The 14709-nt window shown below is 33.8% G+C and overlaps 2 protein-coding genes across 2 annotated transcripts; one reads left to right on the plus strand and one right to left on the minus strand.

The window, feature by feature from the left end:
* The first annotated feature begins 6598 nt into the window (after window positions 1-6598).
* LOC139860460 (uncharacterized) lies at window positions 6599-10787 on the plus strand. The gene is made up of 7 exons (XM_071849214.1): window positions 6599-6816; window positions 6890-7387; window positions 7505-7824; window positions 7945-8781; window positions 8828-9408; window positions 9514-10673; window positions 10718-10787. The coding sequence occupies exons 1-7, from the start codon at window positions 6599-6601 to the stop codon at window positions 10785-10787; spliced, it is 3684 nt and encodes a 1227-aa protein (XP_071705315.1).
* A 406-nt stretch (window positions 10788-11193) lies between these two features.
* On the minus strand, window positions 11194-14489 carry LOC139860326 (UDP-glucose 4-epimerase GEPI48-like). Its single transcript, XM_071849092.1, has 9 exons — window positions 14145-14489; window positions 13463-13512; window positions 13249-13384; window positions 13054-13155; window positions 12729-12956; window positions 12551-12629; window positions 12375-12457; window positions 12153-12244; window positions 11194-11642 (listed from the first exon to the last, which is right to left on the minus strand). The coding sequence occupies exons 1-9, from the start codon at window positions 14334-14336 to the stop codon at window positions 11543-11545; spliced, it is 1062 nt and encodes a 353-aa protein (XP_071705193.1). The 5' UTR covers window positions 14337-14489; the 3' UTR covers window positions 11194-11542.
* Between the last annotated feature and the right edge of the window lie 220 nt (window positions 14490-14709).

Consider the following 14709-nt stretch of genomic DNA (forward strand, 5'->3'; position numbering starts at 1 on the left):
TTCATGTAATCAATTATCCTTTGACCGTGTTCAACGATTCACGAACAATTATGTGTATATAGATATGTATATATAATATATAATATTAACTGAAAATATTAACAAAGTATTAGATATATGATACTTTACATGAACGTATTTGTTTCGATATATTTATTGACAGAATTAAGAGATAATATCAAATGATTGAATTATCAGATACATTATGATATGATTACGGGCCTATGTTATGAGGTCCACTGTGATTTAAGAAATCTATTCTTTTTGACCACTCATTACTTAACTAGTATGATAAAATAACGATATTTAAATTTTATTTTATCAAATATATATAACGATTTAAATTAATATTATATATATTTATACGCGTATTATACGTACATAGTTTTATACTTTTACTATACTTTAACTTTACATTTACTTTGCTTTTACTTTACTTTAACTTTAATAATTCATACTTTAATAATTCACTTTAATAATTCATACTTTAATAATTCACTTTAATAATTCATACTTTAATAATTCACTTTAATAATTCACTTTAATAATTCATACTTTAATAATTCATACTTTAATAATTCACTTTAATAATTCATACTTTAATAATTCACTTTAATAATTCATACTTTAATAATTCACTTTAATAATTCAAAAATCTATTATAAATAGAATTCAATAGGTTTTATTATTTCATAGAAACTTGAAAATATATTTCTCTAAACTCTCTCAATCGAATTACACATATATATTTTCTTTGTATTATTTCAAGATATTATTAGTATACATAAAATACTACGACGGAGTTATATTCAGACGATTTTAAAATAAGTTTTCAAACGGGATAGAGCTAAGGAAATTATGGGTTATAGCTATGGAGGTTATGGGTATTGATCGAGGGTATTGCTCGTGAGGTCAACCTAACGTTTATCATTTTCGTTTCGTCTACGTACTTTCCTGCAATATTGAATCTCAATATTGATACGTGAGCACTCATAACTTAACTTTTATATTTCAATAGTGTATCCCTGACTAGTGCTCGAGTATATAGGATAATGCATGCTTGTACATTCGATATTGTCCTTAGATAGGTTTGTTGAATCCTGAATTAGATACATATGCTACTGAGATAGGGTATATGATATGCATGTCATTGGAAAGCTAGCGAAAAATTAAGAACTTTTCATTTAGATATCGAATGGTTTCGATGAACGGATTAGAAGTTATAGTCAACTGAATTTTAGTATTATTGTTAAAATGATTATTATTACTATCGTCATTATTATTTTAATAGAAATATCATTGTTATTATAAAATATCATTATTACTATTATGTTAGTATTATCATTTTATCATAATAACATTTTTAGTAAATATAAATATTGTTATTTTTTTATAGAATAATAATAATTATTATTACAAAATAATACAACTTTTACTTATTATTATTATGATCAATATTATTTTATCAAATAAATAGGGGATACAAAGATATTTTTCACCACGCGTAATATAATTACATTAATAATACTTACCACTATAGTTTTACGATATTAAGTAAACTTTATAAATTTTACTACTTAAGATATATAAAAGTATATTTTATCATATATAAACGTTAATATAATTTTTTATTAATAAATGACTTTTATTGTTATAAAATCTAATAAATATATTTAAATATATAAAATGACTATAGTTAAGTTATATAATAAACACGTATAAATTTTAGAAGTCATTTTGGGTTAAGTTGACTTTTGTTGACTTTTGCGTATTAGTCTCGAGCATTAGGATTGTGGTACACTATGACTTGACCAAAAATTGTTAGACAAATATTGACCAACATATAAATATATATAATTAATATAGGTTCGTGAATCCGAGGCCAACCTTGCAATTGTTAAATGACGTTATATGTATTTTTACTACAAAATACAGTATGGTGAGTTTCATTACTCCCTTTTTATATATATTTTTGGGCTGAGAATACATGCGTTGTTTTATAAATGTTTTACGAAATAGGCACAAGTACTAAAACTAATTCTATGTGGGTTTAAACCAGAAATATACCCTTAGCTTGGTAACATTAAACTACTTGTCTATGTACGGTAGGCGCGAATCCTAAAGATAGATCTATTGGGCCTGACAAACCCCATCCTGACTATGGGATGCTTTAGTACTTCGAGGTTATTTTAAATACACCTGATCTGGTGTACTTCAGAGGGTAAAACATGAACGTTAAGGCTTGTTACCGGGTGCCTACAACTTATAGAATACTTTTATACACTCGCGAGTGTACGGATATTTATAGAAACTGAAATCTTGTGGTCTATTACTATTACGGAAATGATTGATTATGATAAACTAATGAACTCACCAACCTTTTGGTTGACACTTTAAAGCATGTTTATTCTCAGGTATTAAAGAAATCTTCCGCTGTGCATTAGCTCATTTTAAGGATATTACTTGGAGTCATTCATGACATACTTTGAAAGACGTTGCATTCGAGTCGTAGAGTTCATCAAGATTAATATTAAGTCAATTATAGTTGGATGTAATATGAAATGGTATGCATGCCGTCAATTTTTGATATAAAGAAAGTTTGTCTTTTAAAAACGAATGCAATGTTTGTAAAACGTATCATATAGAGGTCAAATATCTCGCGATGTAATCAACTATTGTGAATCGTTTATAATGTATATGAACGGATCCTTTCAAATTATTATATTTTTAAGTTGTAATCGTTTAAATAAATAAATGTGAAGACGAAGCACGAAGATTAAAGAATTGAAGAAAAAGTGCCACTAAAGCCTGAAAAGTGCCACTAAAGCCATAGTGCACTCAAAAGTGCCACTAAAAATGAGTTAAAGACTTGCGCGGATTTTGGGAGTTAAGGAAAATAATTTTTTGTGCAAATTACAAATTGCGAAACACAAAGTGCAAGATATCTAAGCGTACAAAAGGACGTTAAAATTATATATATTATATTATATATTATTTTAAAACAAGCCGCCCACGTTTAATTGAAGGTTGTACGCTGGACAGGCTGGCCATACGATCGCATGGCCAGGAAGGGAGAATTTCATGTGATCGCATGGCCTCAGGAGGCTGGCCACATCTATAAATTGGAACGTTTTCTGGTCGAATTTTACACACTTCACACTTCTTTCTTTCTTTCTTTCTTTCTGTAATTCATATTTATATTTATATTTATAATTATAATTTTAATTTTAAGTTAATAATAATAAGGTTATTGTAAGAATGTTTTAAGGGTTTTAAGTCGAAACTCTGTCCGTGTAACGCTACGCGATTAATCACCACTGTAAGCTATGTTCTTCCTTTTTAAATTAATGTCTCGTAACTAAGTTATTATTATGCTTATTTGAGCCGAAGTAATCGTGATGTTAGGCTAAATATTAAGACGGGGTTATTGGATTTTGTACCATAATTAGGGTTTGGACAAAAGACCGACACTTGTGGACATTGGACTATTGACTATTAATAGATTGGGGGTATTGTCTAATCGAATGACAACTCATTAGAATCTGTCGAACCTATCTTCAAATTAGTTAATCTAATAATTATTAAAATGATTATGTATGTCCTATTTAGTGACGTTTATACGACATCTTTTACGATCATTTAATTAATTATTCGGGTTGTGTAATTGATTATTCATTCTGATCAAGTGGGTAAATTAATATTCATATCTCATTAAAACAGGGGTGGATTACATACAAGGATAATTGGTGTAATTGTTAACAAAGTATTAAAACCTTAGATTACACGCAGTCTATAACCTGGTGTAATTATTAACAAAGTATTAAAACCTTGTTACAGTTCGAATCCCTAATTAGTTGGAATATTTGACTTCGGGAATAAGGTTAATTTGACGAGCATATTATAATTATGACCGATGGACTATTATGGACAAAACCTAGATAGGTATCAAATAAGCCAGGACAAAGGACAATTAACCCGGGTAACAATTAATTAAAATCAAAACGTCAAACATCATGATTACGGAAGTTTAAATAAGCATAATTCTTTTATTGTATTTCTCATCGTACTTTTATTTACTGTCATTTTATTTATTGTCATTTTAATATTGCTATTTATTTTACGCACTTTAATTATTGTCATTTATCTTTACGTTTAAAAACATAAAATCGACAAACCGATCATTAAACGGTAAAACCCCCTTTTATAATAATATTACTATATATAATTATATATATTTTATATAGTTGTTAAAAATATAGCGTTAAACTCAGCTAGCTCCATGTGGAACGAACCGGACTTACTAAAAACTACAATACCCTACGATTAGGTACACTGCCTATAAGTGTTGTAGCAAGGTTTAAGTATATCCCATCTATATAAATAAATAAAATTTGTGTAAATTGTATCGTATTTCGTAATAAAAATAATAGTATTTCATATTACACCTCGCACACATCAGTGAGGAGAGAGAGAACAAGGCACACAAGCTACAACGCAGGGTTCAAATTCAAGCAAAATCGATTCAATGGAAGATTCCAAACTGACTTTCCAAGACTAACTAGAAATCAATGGACATCGTTCATGTTTTTTAACTATCCCGAAAGTTGGAATATGGCAAATCTCTAGAGTACATTCAAGTTGTATGGCAATTTGAAAGATATCTTCATGGTGAACAAGAGACTCCGAAACGGGCAAAGGTTTGCCTTTGCAAGATTCGGTGATGTTGGTAATGTTAACACGCTACTTGCTAATCTGAAGAGTATCATATTTGATGGGAACCCTATTAAGGTTTTCAAAGCTATTGAAAAAAAAATTAGAAGATTGCACTCCATAATGAACCTACTCGCAATCGGTTTAATGGGGTGGGTACTGGGCGTTTTGAAGGGGTGAGTAAGGGGGAAAAACAACTGAAAAAGTGGTTCTTTCATGGATGGGAGAAAATTCTGTGAAGTAGCTAGTAGCCCAAATGACTTAAGGCACACTATCAACAAGAACAAGGAAGATGTGAGGACTTAGTTAGTTAACAACAAGAAAAGGCAGAATCAAGAAGAAGAAGTGAAAGATGAAAGGGTGGCCATTATCAATAAGTGCGATTGCAACCTGGATCTACTTGATAGATGTATTGTTGCTAAAATAAAGAAGATTGAGCTACTTAATCAATTCGAGTCATTGTGTAGGGCTGAGGGTATGGACGAGTTCTCCATTAAATATCTAGGTGGGTTAGAACTTGTTGTGATCTGCAACTCACCAAAAACTGTAGATAATATTATTAATCTGGAAGGGTATGCAATCAAAAAGTGGTGTGACAAGGTTGAACGACTCAGGTTAGATTATTGGCCGACTGGAGAAAGACTTGTCTGGATTGAGATCTATGGGGTTCCTGTAACGTGCTGGAATGAAGAGGTGTTCTCAAAAATTGCTTCAAAATGGGGTCGGGTTATTGATCTGGAAAACTGCTCGGTATCCTCAGAAAATCAAAATCTTGTCAGCGGTCATGTCCTCATTCCTAAAAATGATATGGGACATGTTAATGGTACAGCAAAACTCATTATCGATGATCTCACATGCATAGTTGCTGCGGTTAAAGAAAACATGAGTCGTATTATTCAACTTGGTCCAGAGTTAACAAAGACTGAATGGGTCAATGGTGTTGATGTCAATGACGATAGGCCTTGCTCTGATGATGATTTCGACGATGATACTTATGGCTCGTCAGATGAGGAGTTTCCCTTTCTTGATGATGATATTGTTCAGGATCAGAACAAGGAGAATAATGGCCATTCTCCTTTTCCGGTGAGGGAATCTAACCAGAATAATTCTCCGGCATCAAAGATCGTTGAAGATGAGATGACTGGATGTTTGAATGGTGGATTCAATTCCCAAGGCAATAGTAATGATGATAAAAAAGGTTATTTGGTAGGTGGAGATATAAATGATGTTGTTTCACCAAAAAGGTCAAAAAGCGTGGTGGGGGATACCAATGATTCTGTCTCCCCAAAAAGGTCCAACGGTAGTGTCAGGCATGGTGAATTTTCTACACCTAATTCAAAAAATTCGAGTAGGGTAAATGGGGTGAAATTGGGCTAGGATAACATAGAAAATATTGATGAGGTGATGGCCCATATAGACGAGAATTGTTTCAGCCCAATTAGATGTTATGAACTTGAACTTGAAAATATGGTGATGGAACAGGAAGCTGCTACTGGATTGGCCCATGAGGTTAATAATTGTCTCAGTACAAATAAGTCAAGTGAAGATGAGCTAAACAACCCACTAACTCCTTTCTACAGCCCAAATAACTCTGATAAGGTGGGTGATCAAGTTAATGAGCCAAATGGGTCTGACGAGCAAGATTCGCCTACTGATCCTCCAACTACAATTCATATTAAATCAGTACCTGATAAGAATAACAAGAGACCTATAGATAAGAAGAACAAAAGACCTACTGTTCCTCCTGGTATTCCTAATTGTTCTACACCCGTATCTGTTAAGAAGAACAAGAGGTCGCAAGTAAAAAAAATCTAAACATCACAAAAGCTCGGTCAAAAAAGATTGTTGTTTATCAAGATTACGCAATTGGAAAGCGTCCTCAAGAATTATGAATGTGAAATCGGCAGCAAGGAAAAATAAAACTTCTAAGGGTCCTATTAAATCAACTTGTTCATCGTGTGCAAATAAACCAAAAGAGTATCAAAAACCATCGACATCCAACAGGCAAGTTCCCAGTTCTAGTAACTCTTCTTTTTCTGTATCGAATGAAGGCCTGAAGAAGTTTGGAAATCAATTAGGGTTGAAGTGGGTTGAAAAACCCACCCAGTAAGCCTCATAGTCCTCTGTTATTTTTGTTTATATTAATTTCCATCATGAAAATCATTACATTAAATATCAGGGGATTTGGGACGGGGAAATATTGTAAACATGGTTGGTTAAAAAATATTTGTCGCTTTGAAAAACCAAACATTCTCGTTCTGCAAGAAACTAAACAGCACACGGTTGATCTTAATTGGATTCGTGTTTTATGGGGCAATCATCACTGTAATTTCGTTCAAAAGGAAATGGTGGAGAAATCGGGTGGACAATTAATTATTTGGGATACAAACTGTTTTGATGTTGCTAATTCATTTGTCTCCGACTTTTGTATTGGTGTTCGAGGTGTTTGGATTAGCTCTGGAATGGAGTTCAATGTAATTAATGTGTACGACCCTCATGAAGATCAAAAGAAACCAGAATGTTGGGATTTCTTGCATAACAAAATCAATACCGGTTCTAATCAAGCGTGGGTTGTCTGTGGGGACTTTAATGAGGTGCGATGTGAAAACGAAAGATTCAATTGCCACTTTATTGAGAGTAGGGCAAAGAAGTTCAATGAGTTCATAGATAAGACAAAGTTGATTGATATCCCTCTTGGTGGTAGAATTTACACTCGAATAAGTGATGATGGGCTCAAATTTAGAAAACTTGATCGGTTCCTAATCAATGACTCTTTTCATAATCTATGAAATAGCCTATCGGTGGTGGCGCTTGACCGTGGAAAATCGGATCATTGTCCAATTATTCTTAAAGACGATGATAGGAATTTTGGTCTGAAACCTATAAAAGTTTTTGATGAATGGCTTGATATTGAGGGGATAGATCAAACAATAAAAGATGTATGGAGCGAAAATGTAGGTGGCGGTTCTCGTATGGATTGTTATTTGAGGAACAAAATGAAAAAGATCAAGCTTGCTTTAAAGACGAAAAGTTTACAAAAGTTTGGAAACTTAGATGATGAAATTGAGATGTTGAAATCTGTGGCCAATGCCCTTGAACTTAAAGCCGAAAAGGGTCTTATTAATGATGTCGAACGGAAATAATGGTTGGATGCTAGAAAAGTATGTTTCCAAAAGGAAAAAGTTAAAGTTAGCATGTTAAAACAAAAGGCCTGAATACGTTGGATCCTTGAAGGTGATGAAAACACAAAGTACTTTCATTCGTTGATTAAACGCGGGTATGTCAAGAATAATATTCGTGGATTGTCAATCAATGGCATTTGGTATGAAAATCCAAGTGATATCAAAGAGGCGGCTTATAATCATTACAAGAGCTTGTTTCAGGAACACACGGTTTCTAGACCTAGCCTAGTAGACCTAGTCTATCCTTCATTATCTAGGGATGAGGCTAATAGCTTAGAAGCCCCTATATGCGAAGCAGATATTGTTGAAGCTATCAATGATTGTGGGTCCTCTAAAGCCCCCGGTCCGGATGGGTTCAACCTTAGATTTTTTAAGAAATTTTGGGGTATTATTAAGGATGATGTTATTAATGCCATCTCTTGGTTTTGGGAAAAAGGTGAGTTCTCTAAAGGGTGCAACGCGTCTTTCGTCACATTAGTTCCTAAGAAAAATGATCCCATCACACTTGGCGATTATCGACCCATTAGTCTAATTGGGAGTTATTACAAAATTGTGGCAAAGATCCTTTCCAATAGACTTAGAAAAGTGATACCAAGACTTGTTGGTTTGGAGCAAAGTGCTTTCTTAAAAGATAGATACATCTTGGATGGGGTGCTTTTTGCTAACGAGTCAATTGAATACTTGAAAAACAATAGGAAAAAAGGTATCATATTCAAGGTTAATTTTGAAAAGGCTTTCGATAGTTTGAATTGGGACTTTCTCTTGGAAGTAATGTCTTGTATGGGTTTCGGGACAAAATGGTGTAACTGGATTCGCGCATGTCTTAACTCGGCTAGCATCTCTATTCTTGTTAATGGCTCTCCTACTCGTGAATTCTCCATTGGTAGAGGTGTTAGACAAGGTGACCCCTTATCTCTGTTTTTTGTTTATTTTAGCCGCGGAAGGTCTTAATATCCTCACTAAGGTCGCGGTTGATCGGGATCTCTATAAAGGAGTTGTTATTGGAAGTGACAAAATTGTGATGTCTCATCTCCAATATGCGGATGATACTATGTTCTTCGGCGAATGGAAAAATTCGAACGCCCGTAATCTTTTCAACATCCTAAAATGTTTTGAACTTTCCTCGGGCATTAAGGTTAACTTCCATAAGAGCTGTTTATACAGGGTGGGCGTTAGCTCGGTTGAAATTGAGGGACTGGCTACGCGTATGGGATGCCAAACAGGCAAATTTCCTTTCATATATCTTGGCCTTCCTATTGGAGCGAAGATGAAGAAAATTAGTGATTGGTCTCCGGTAATTGATAAATTTAAGAAAAAGCTTTCGGAATGGAAAATGAGGACGTTATCCTTTGGTGGAAGATTAGTTCTTCTAAAATCGGTTCTTAATAGTCTCCCATTGTATTACTTCGCGCTTTTTCGTGCCCCGCCTTGTGTGCTTAATATCCTTGAGAGTGTGAGACGTACTTTTTTTTTGGCGGGGATCTTTCGGGTTCAAAAATCACTTGGGTCAAATGGAGTACTACTTGTCTACCATATGGGGAGGGGGGGGGGGGGGGGGGGTGGGGGTTTAAACATTGGTTCTTTAAAAAGCAAAAACCTTGCGCTATTGGGTAAATGGTAGTGGAGGTTCAAAACCGAAACCAACTGCTTATGGACCAAAATTATTCGTAGTATTTATGGAATTGACGGTGGATTGCGGGTGGGAGTGGAGCTTGCTCATCTTTCGACCTCGGGCATTTGGAATAACATTATTTTTGCAGGAAATAAAATTGACGGGCTACAAGCCTCTTTCAAAAGCTCTTTCATGAAATCTATTGGTGATGGTAGGACTACTTCATTTTGGAATGATGTGTGGTGTGGTTCGGATTGCTTCAAGAATATGTTTCCAGGGTTGTACATGCTTGATAGAAATAAAGATGCCATGGTTAGAGATCGGGTTACAGCAGCAGATTCAAGTTTAGCGGGCTCGGTAACAGCAGCAAATGTTCACGATTTGTCTTCAGGGAGTGTTCCAGTAGCAGGTTTTTCACCTTATTCTAATGCAGTTCATCCTCAATCAGTAGCGGCCGATTCTGTCCTTTTTCTATGGGAGTGGTCTCGTATTCCCACAGAAAGGGCAGCCACTGAATTGCAGGAAATAACAAATCTGATCTGTTCTCTCTCTTTCGATTTTAGTGCTAAAGAATCATGGAAGTGGGCTCTCGCGAACAATGGTGTATTTACAGTTAAACAGCTTTCTTCACTTCTTGACAAGCAGATTCTTGGTAGCAATAATAATTCTGCCCAATGTACTTTGAGAAATAATCTGGTTTCAAAAAAAGTCGAAATTTTCGTGTGGAGAGCGTTGAAAAAAAGAATCCCGGTTCGGATAGAGCTTGATAAAAGAGGCATTGATCTCCATAGTGTCCGATGCCCTTCTTACGACGATGGTCTTGAAACGGTAGAACACTTCCTTATCAACTGTCGTCATGCTTTGGATGTTTGGATTCGAGTTTGCAATTGGTGGAAATTAGTTTATTGTTCTCCTTCAAATATTGGCGATATCTTCCATGGAAAATCTCCTAATGTCATGACCACTCTTGGCCAAAAGATTTGGCAAGCCGTTGAGCGGGTTTGTGGTTTTTATCTATGGAAAAATCGCAATTCGTTGGTCTTTCAAAACAAAAGTTGGAGTGCTCCGGTGTTATTAAGTGAAATCCAAGTTAAGTCGTTTGAATGGATCTCGTGTCAGCTCAAGGGGAAAAACATCGATTGGCTAAATTGGCTCACAAATCCTTCTATGTATCTATGTTTCTAGTTTTTTAGTTTTGTATTTTTTCGTGCAGGTTGCATCCTTTGCACCCTTGTTTGTCTTTCGTTGGTTGCTTGGCTCGGCCTCTTCCTGTATTGGCCTAAGCTTTTGTATTCCTCTTGGTTTCTATTTTAATTCATTTCTTGCTTTTCAAAAAAAAAAAAAAAAAAATTCATTTTTGGTTAAACTTTGATGATATTTTATTTTATGTTTACTTTTTTATCTTCGGAAAAGTCAAATTGTTAAGCTAATGTCTTAAATAAGAATCAAACACAAGACCAGCAGATTGTATCATATCTTAGAATACTGAGACCACAACACAATACCTAATGTCACAAATCTCATAAAATATGTTTAACCAAAAGATACTGTGTGTGGCTTATGCTAATCAACTTGAGTTATCACACACTTATATATTCAACTAAATGTCCCAAATCTCATAAACTGAGTTAAACCATGAAAATGAGCTGAACTGAATATACATAAGAAATAAATTTATACTGAATTGAATGAATTAATAAAAAAATTATATAATGAATGAATAAAAGAAACATTAACATCCCTACCCAGTACTTCACAAATTCCATATATTTCATATACAAGAAACCAATCTATTTGTACGATAAAAAAAACCAACTATAGATCCATTTGTTCTTAGCTTGTTTACTTTCTCCTTTAGCCAGCCTACCTTAACTTCTATTAAAAAATAACCGACAAAACCCCAACTATTAATTACAGAAAAGAGTAAGAGATAAACACTAAAAAAACACCACTCGTAACACTAAAACCTAATAAACTTTCTCAAAGTCTTCTCATGCTTCACAATTTATCAGTTTCAACATAGCGTGACATTTTTTTTTTACTTTCCATTAGCTTCTTCTTTAGTTAAATAACCATACGGGTTCTTACTAGCCCAGTTCCACTGATCTCTACACATTTCCTCTATTCCGTACTTTGCCCTGCAATAAAAAAATGCATCTGACTGTAAGTATAAATGTATAATCTTATAAGTAAAATAATACTCCATAATTCAAGTAGAACAGGTTCTGTAAGCAAAAAGATGATGAAATGGCATTACTATTTTATAAAAAGGTGGCAATCTCAATCCAAGAATTTATAAATGGGTCATTCAGATTGTGTTTCATCACTAATGGGCAAGCTCAAAAAAATTAGCTACAAAAGTCATGGGTCAAATAAGTCAAACAGGATGAAGATCAACAAGAGTAAGTTCATATTCAAAATACTATTTTATTCAAAATACTACATACTATATTAATGAAATGATATTGGCCGCATTAACTATTTATTAAATACTAGTAGTTTGTTAACGCAAAAGTGTTCTGGACCAACTCAGCAAGACCTGTACAAAACAAATGTACATCTTGACCCGTTACCAAATGTGCCAACCGACCCATTTTGCCACGTTAGTCAAGTAGTTTTTATATTAACAACGCAAGATAATCACTTACTTCCAGTTTAACTCGCGTTCAGCCTTTTCTGTCGATGCGTATACCACCTCAGCATCACCCGGTCGACGACCAGCCATTACAAGTGGAATTTTCTGAACATATACAATCAACGTGTAAACTTTATATATACCAATAAATTCACATTCATAAAAAACAAACAATTTCCTATATAAACTTCATAAATAGACATTAAAATACGTATTTTCAAAATCATAATAATACCTTTCCAGATGCCTTTTCAAATGCTGCTACCATCTCCAAAACAGACGTGCCCTTACCCGTTCCCAAGTTGTACACTTCACAACCTAAAAATCACACAATGGTTTAGCCTGAGACATTTTTAAAAAAATAATTGCATACAAACATTTTATATAATTTTTCAAAAAAAAAAGGCGAACCTATTTTAGGGTCGGATAGTTTCCTCAGTGCAGCAGTGTGTCCATCTGCTAAATCGACAACATGAATATAATCCCGTACCTGAAATTATAAACAAAACACTTAGCAATTTTATAAATTTATAGATTTTTTTTAATAATAATAAACATTAGAATAAAAAAGGCAACAGACAAAACATACCCCTGTTCCATCTTTAGTTGAGTAATCAGTTCCAAAAACCGTAAGTGTAGGTAACCTACCAACGGCTACTTGCTGAACATACGGCATAAGATTGTTCGGGATACCACGTGGGTCCTCACCAATATTACCACTCGGGTGGGCCCCAACAGGGTTAAAGTACCGAAGCAATATTATTTTCCATTCAGAATCAGAAGCATATATATCCCGACAAATCTCCTCAATCATCAGCTGCAAAAGACTCATTTTATCATTAATCCTAACTTCACGTTGACCAAATATATATATTGACTTTGACTTTGACCTTTGACCTTTGACCAATTTATACCTTGGTTCGTCCATATGGGTTGGCTGCAGATAACGGGAATTCTTCGGTACAAGGTACCTCCTTTGGCCAACCGTAAACAGTGGCTGATGATGAAAACACCAACTGAAATTCAAGGAAAAAAAAACAAAAAAAATAAAATAAAATAAAAATAACAGGGCTAAAAGTTATTCACATGAAGTATGATCTTTTTGCTACCTTTTTGCATCCGTAAGTATCCATAACTTCTAATAGAGTTAAAGTACCAATAATATTGTTGTCGTAATACATCAAGGGCTTTTTAACACTTTCACCAACTGCTTTTAGTCCCGAAAAATGAACTACAGCATCAAACCTGTTTAGTCACCAAAATCAGAATCTTGCTAAAATTGTGGTGATGATAAAAAAATGGTTTAAATTGAAAGAGACATACTTTGTTGAAGCAAAAAGTCGCTCCAGCGCAGGCTTATCACGAATGTCCATCTGCGCATTATAAGAAGAAAATCAGAATTTTTGCAACTTTTTTTTCTTTCCTCATTACACGAATATTTACAATAATCCACAACATAACTTGAACCCGTAACCTCTTGATTTAAAGGGCTACCACGATACCAGGGCTACCACGATACCGCCAGGCCATTGGCCCTTTGGTCAGAATTTTTGTAGCTACTATTAACAAAAATATATAGCATATATGTATAAATACGTACATACGTATGTACATATATACTTTAATGTGATTTGTTACAATTGTAACAGGTTAATAATGATTAATTTTATTTTTTCAATTTGAAAGGCAAGGCCCCAATCACTAGTTAGTGCAGGTATCATGCTAGTATGTATCATTGCATATATATTTTAGCTTTTAAAGGGGTTATTAACTACCTATTAATAGAAGATATTCTATTAAAAACTTTAAATTTTCAAAATCAATCAATTCTTATTCTTATCTGCATTAATTTAATTAGTTATTAATAATACAAAACATCACCAATTTGGCATATTCTAAAATCCAAAACAACATGAATTACACAGCAATTTGACATCTTCAAACAACTGAATTATAATATAAAATACAAAATCAAAATTTATAAAAAGGAAATAAAAATTTAAACCTTGTGAAAAGAAAGGTTACATCCATAATCACCGGCAAGATTGCGAACACGATTGATTGCAACTTGAGATGAATTATCAAAATTATCAACAACAACAGTCTTATAACCTTGTAATAACAACTGAAGAACTGTATGACTTCCGATATAACCAGCACCACCGGTCACCAATACACATTCAAGCGGCGGCCCCATCCTAATTCACACCAACAATAATAATAAGGGTTTATATATGTAATTATAGATAGATTCAGAATTTAAATTGAATTTTGATTAAATTAAAAGGTTTTGACAGAGGGGAATATGGAGAATTGAGGTTTTATAATGAAAAATAGGGAAACAGAGGAATAGATGTGGGTTTGGGTTTAACGTGTGATGAAGTCCGAGTATATATATACGTGTTTGTATCGTATATACAGAGTATGTAAGTGTAAATACACGTGGCGTGTTATGAGTGGATGTGTATTTGGAAGAATCGAAATTTAGTTAGGGTTTAGTTTAATCGATTTTATGATCCCAATTTGGGGGAGGGTGTCACAAAATAAAACTACACGTGGTTACATTTTAC

The sequence above is a fragment of the Rutidosis leptorrhynchoides genome, chromosome 7 (assembly GCF_046630445.1).
Source record: "Rutidosis leptorrhynchoides isolate AG116_Rl617_1_P2 chromosome 7, CSIRO_AGI_Rlap_v1, whole genome shotgun sequence".
Classification (NCBI taxonomy): Eukaryota; Viridiplantae; Streptophyta; class Magnoliopsida; order Asterales; family Asteraceae; genus Rutidosis; species Rutidosis leptorrhynchoides.

Bases quoted from the DNA above. Each gene is read 5' to 3' on its own strand.
- LOC139860326 (XM_071849092.1), bottom strand. From the start codon at position 14,336: ATGGGGCCGCCGCTTGAATGTGTATTGGTGACCGGTGGTGCTGGTTAT. The intron at 13,156-13,248 runs GTAGCAAAAAGA...CTTGAATTTCAG, and splicing joins ATACTTACGGATGCAAAAAG to TTGGTGTTTTCATCATCAGC. The intron at 11,643-12,152 runs GTAAGTGATTAT...TTTTTATTGCAG, and splicing joins GAACGCGAGTTAAACTGGAA to GGCAAAGTACGGAATAGAGG.
- LOC139860460 (XM_071849214.1), top strand. From the start codon at position 6,599: ATGAATGTGAAATCGGCAGCAAGGAAAAATAAAACTTCTAAGGGTCCT. The intron at 6,817-6,889 runs GTAAGCCTCATA...ATTAAATATCAG, and splicing joins TGGGTTGAAAAACCCACCCA to GGGATTTGGGACGGGGAAAT. The intron at 7,825-7,944 runs GTCTTATTAATG...GGATCCTTGAAG, and splicing joins TGAACTTAAAGCCGAAAAGG to GTGATGAAAACACAAAGTAC.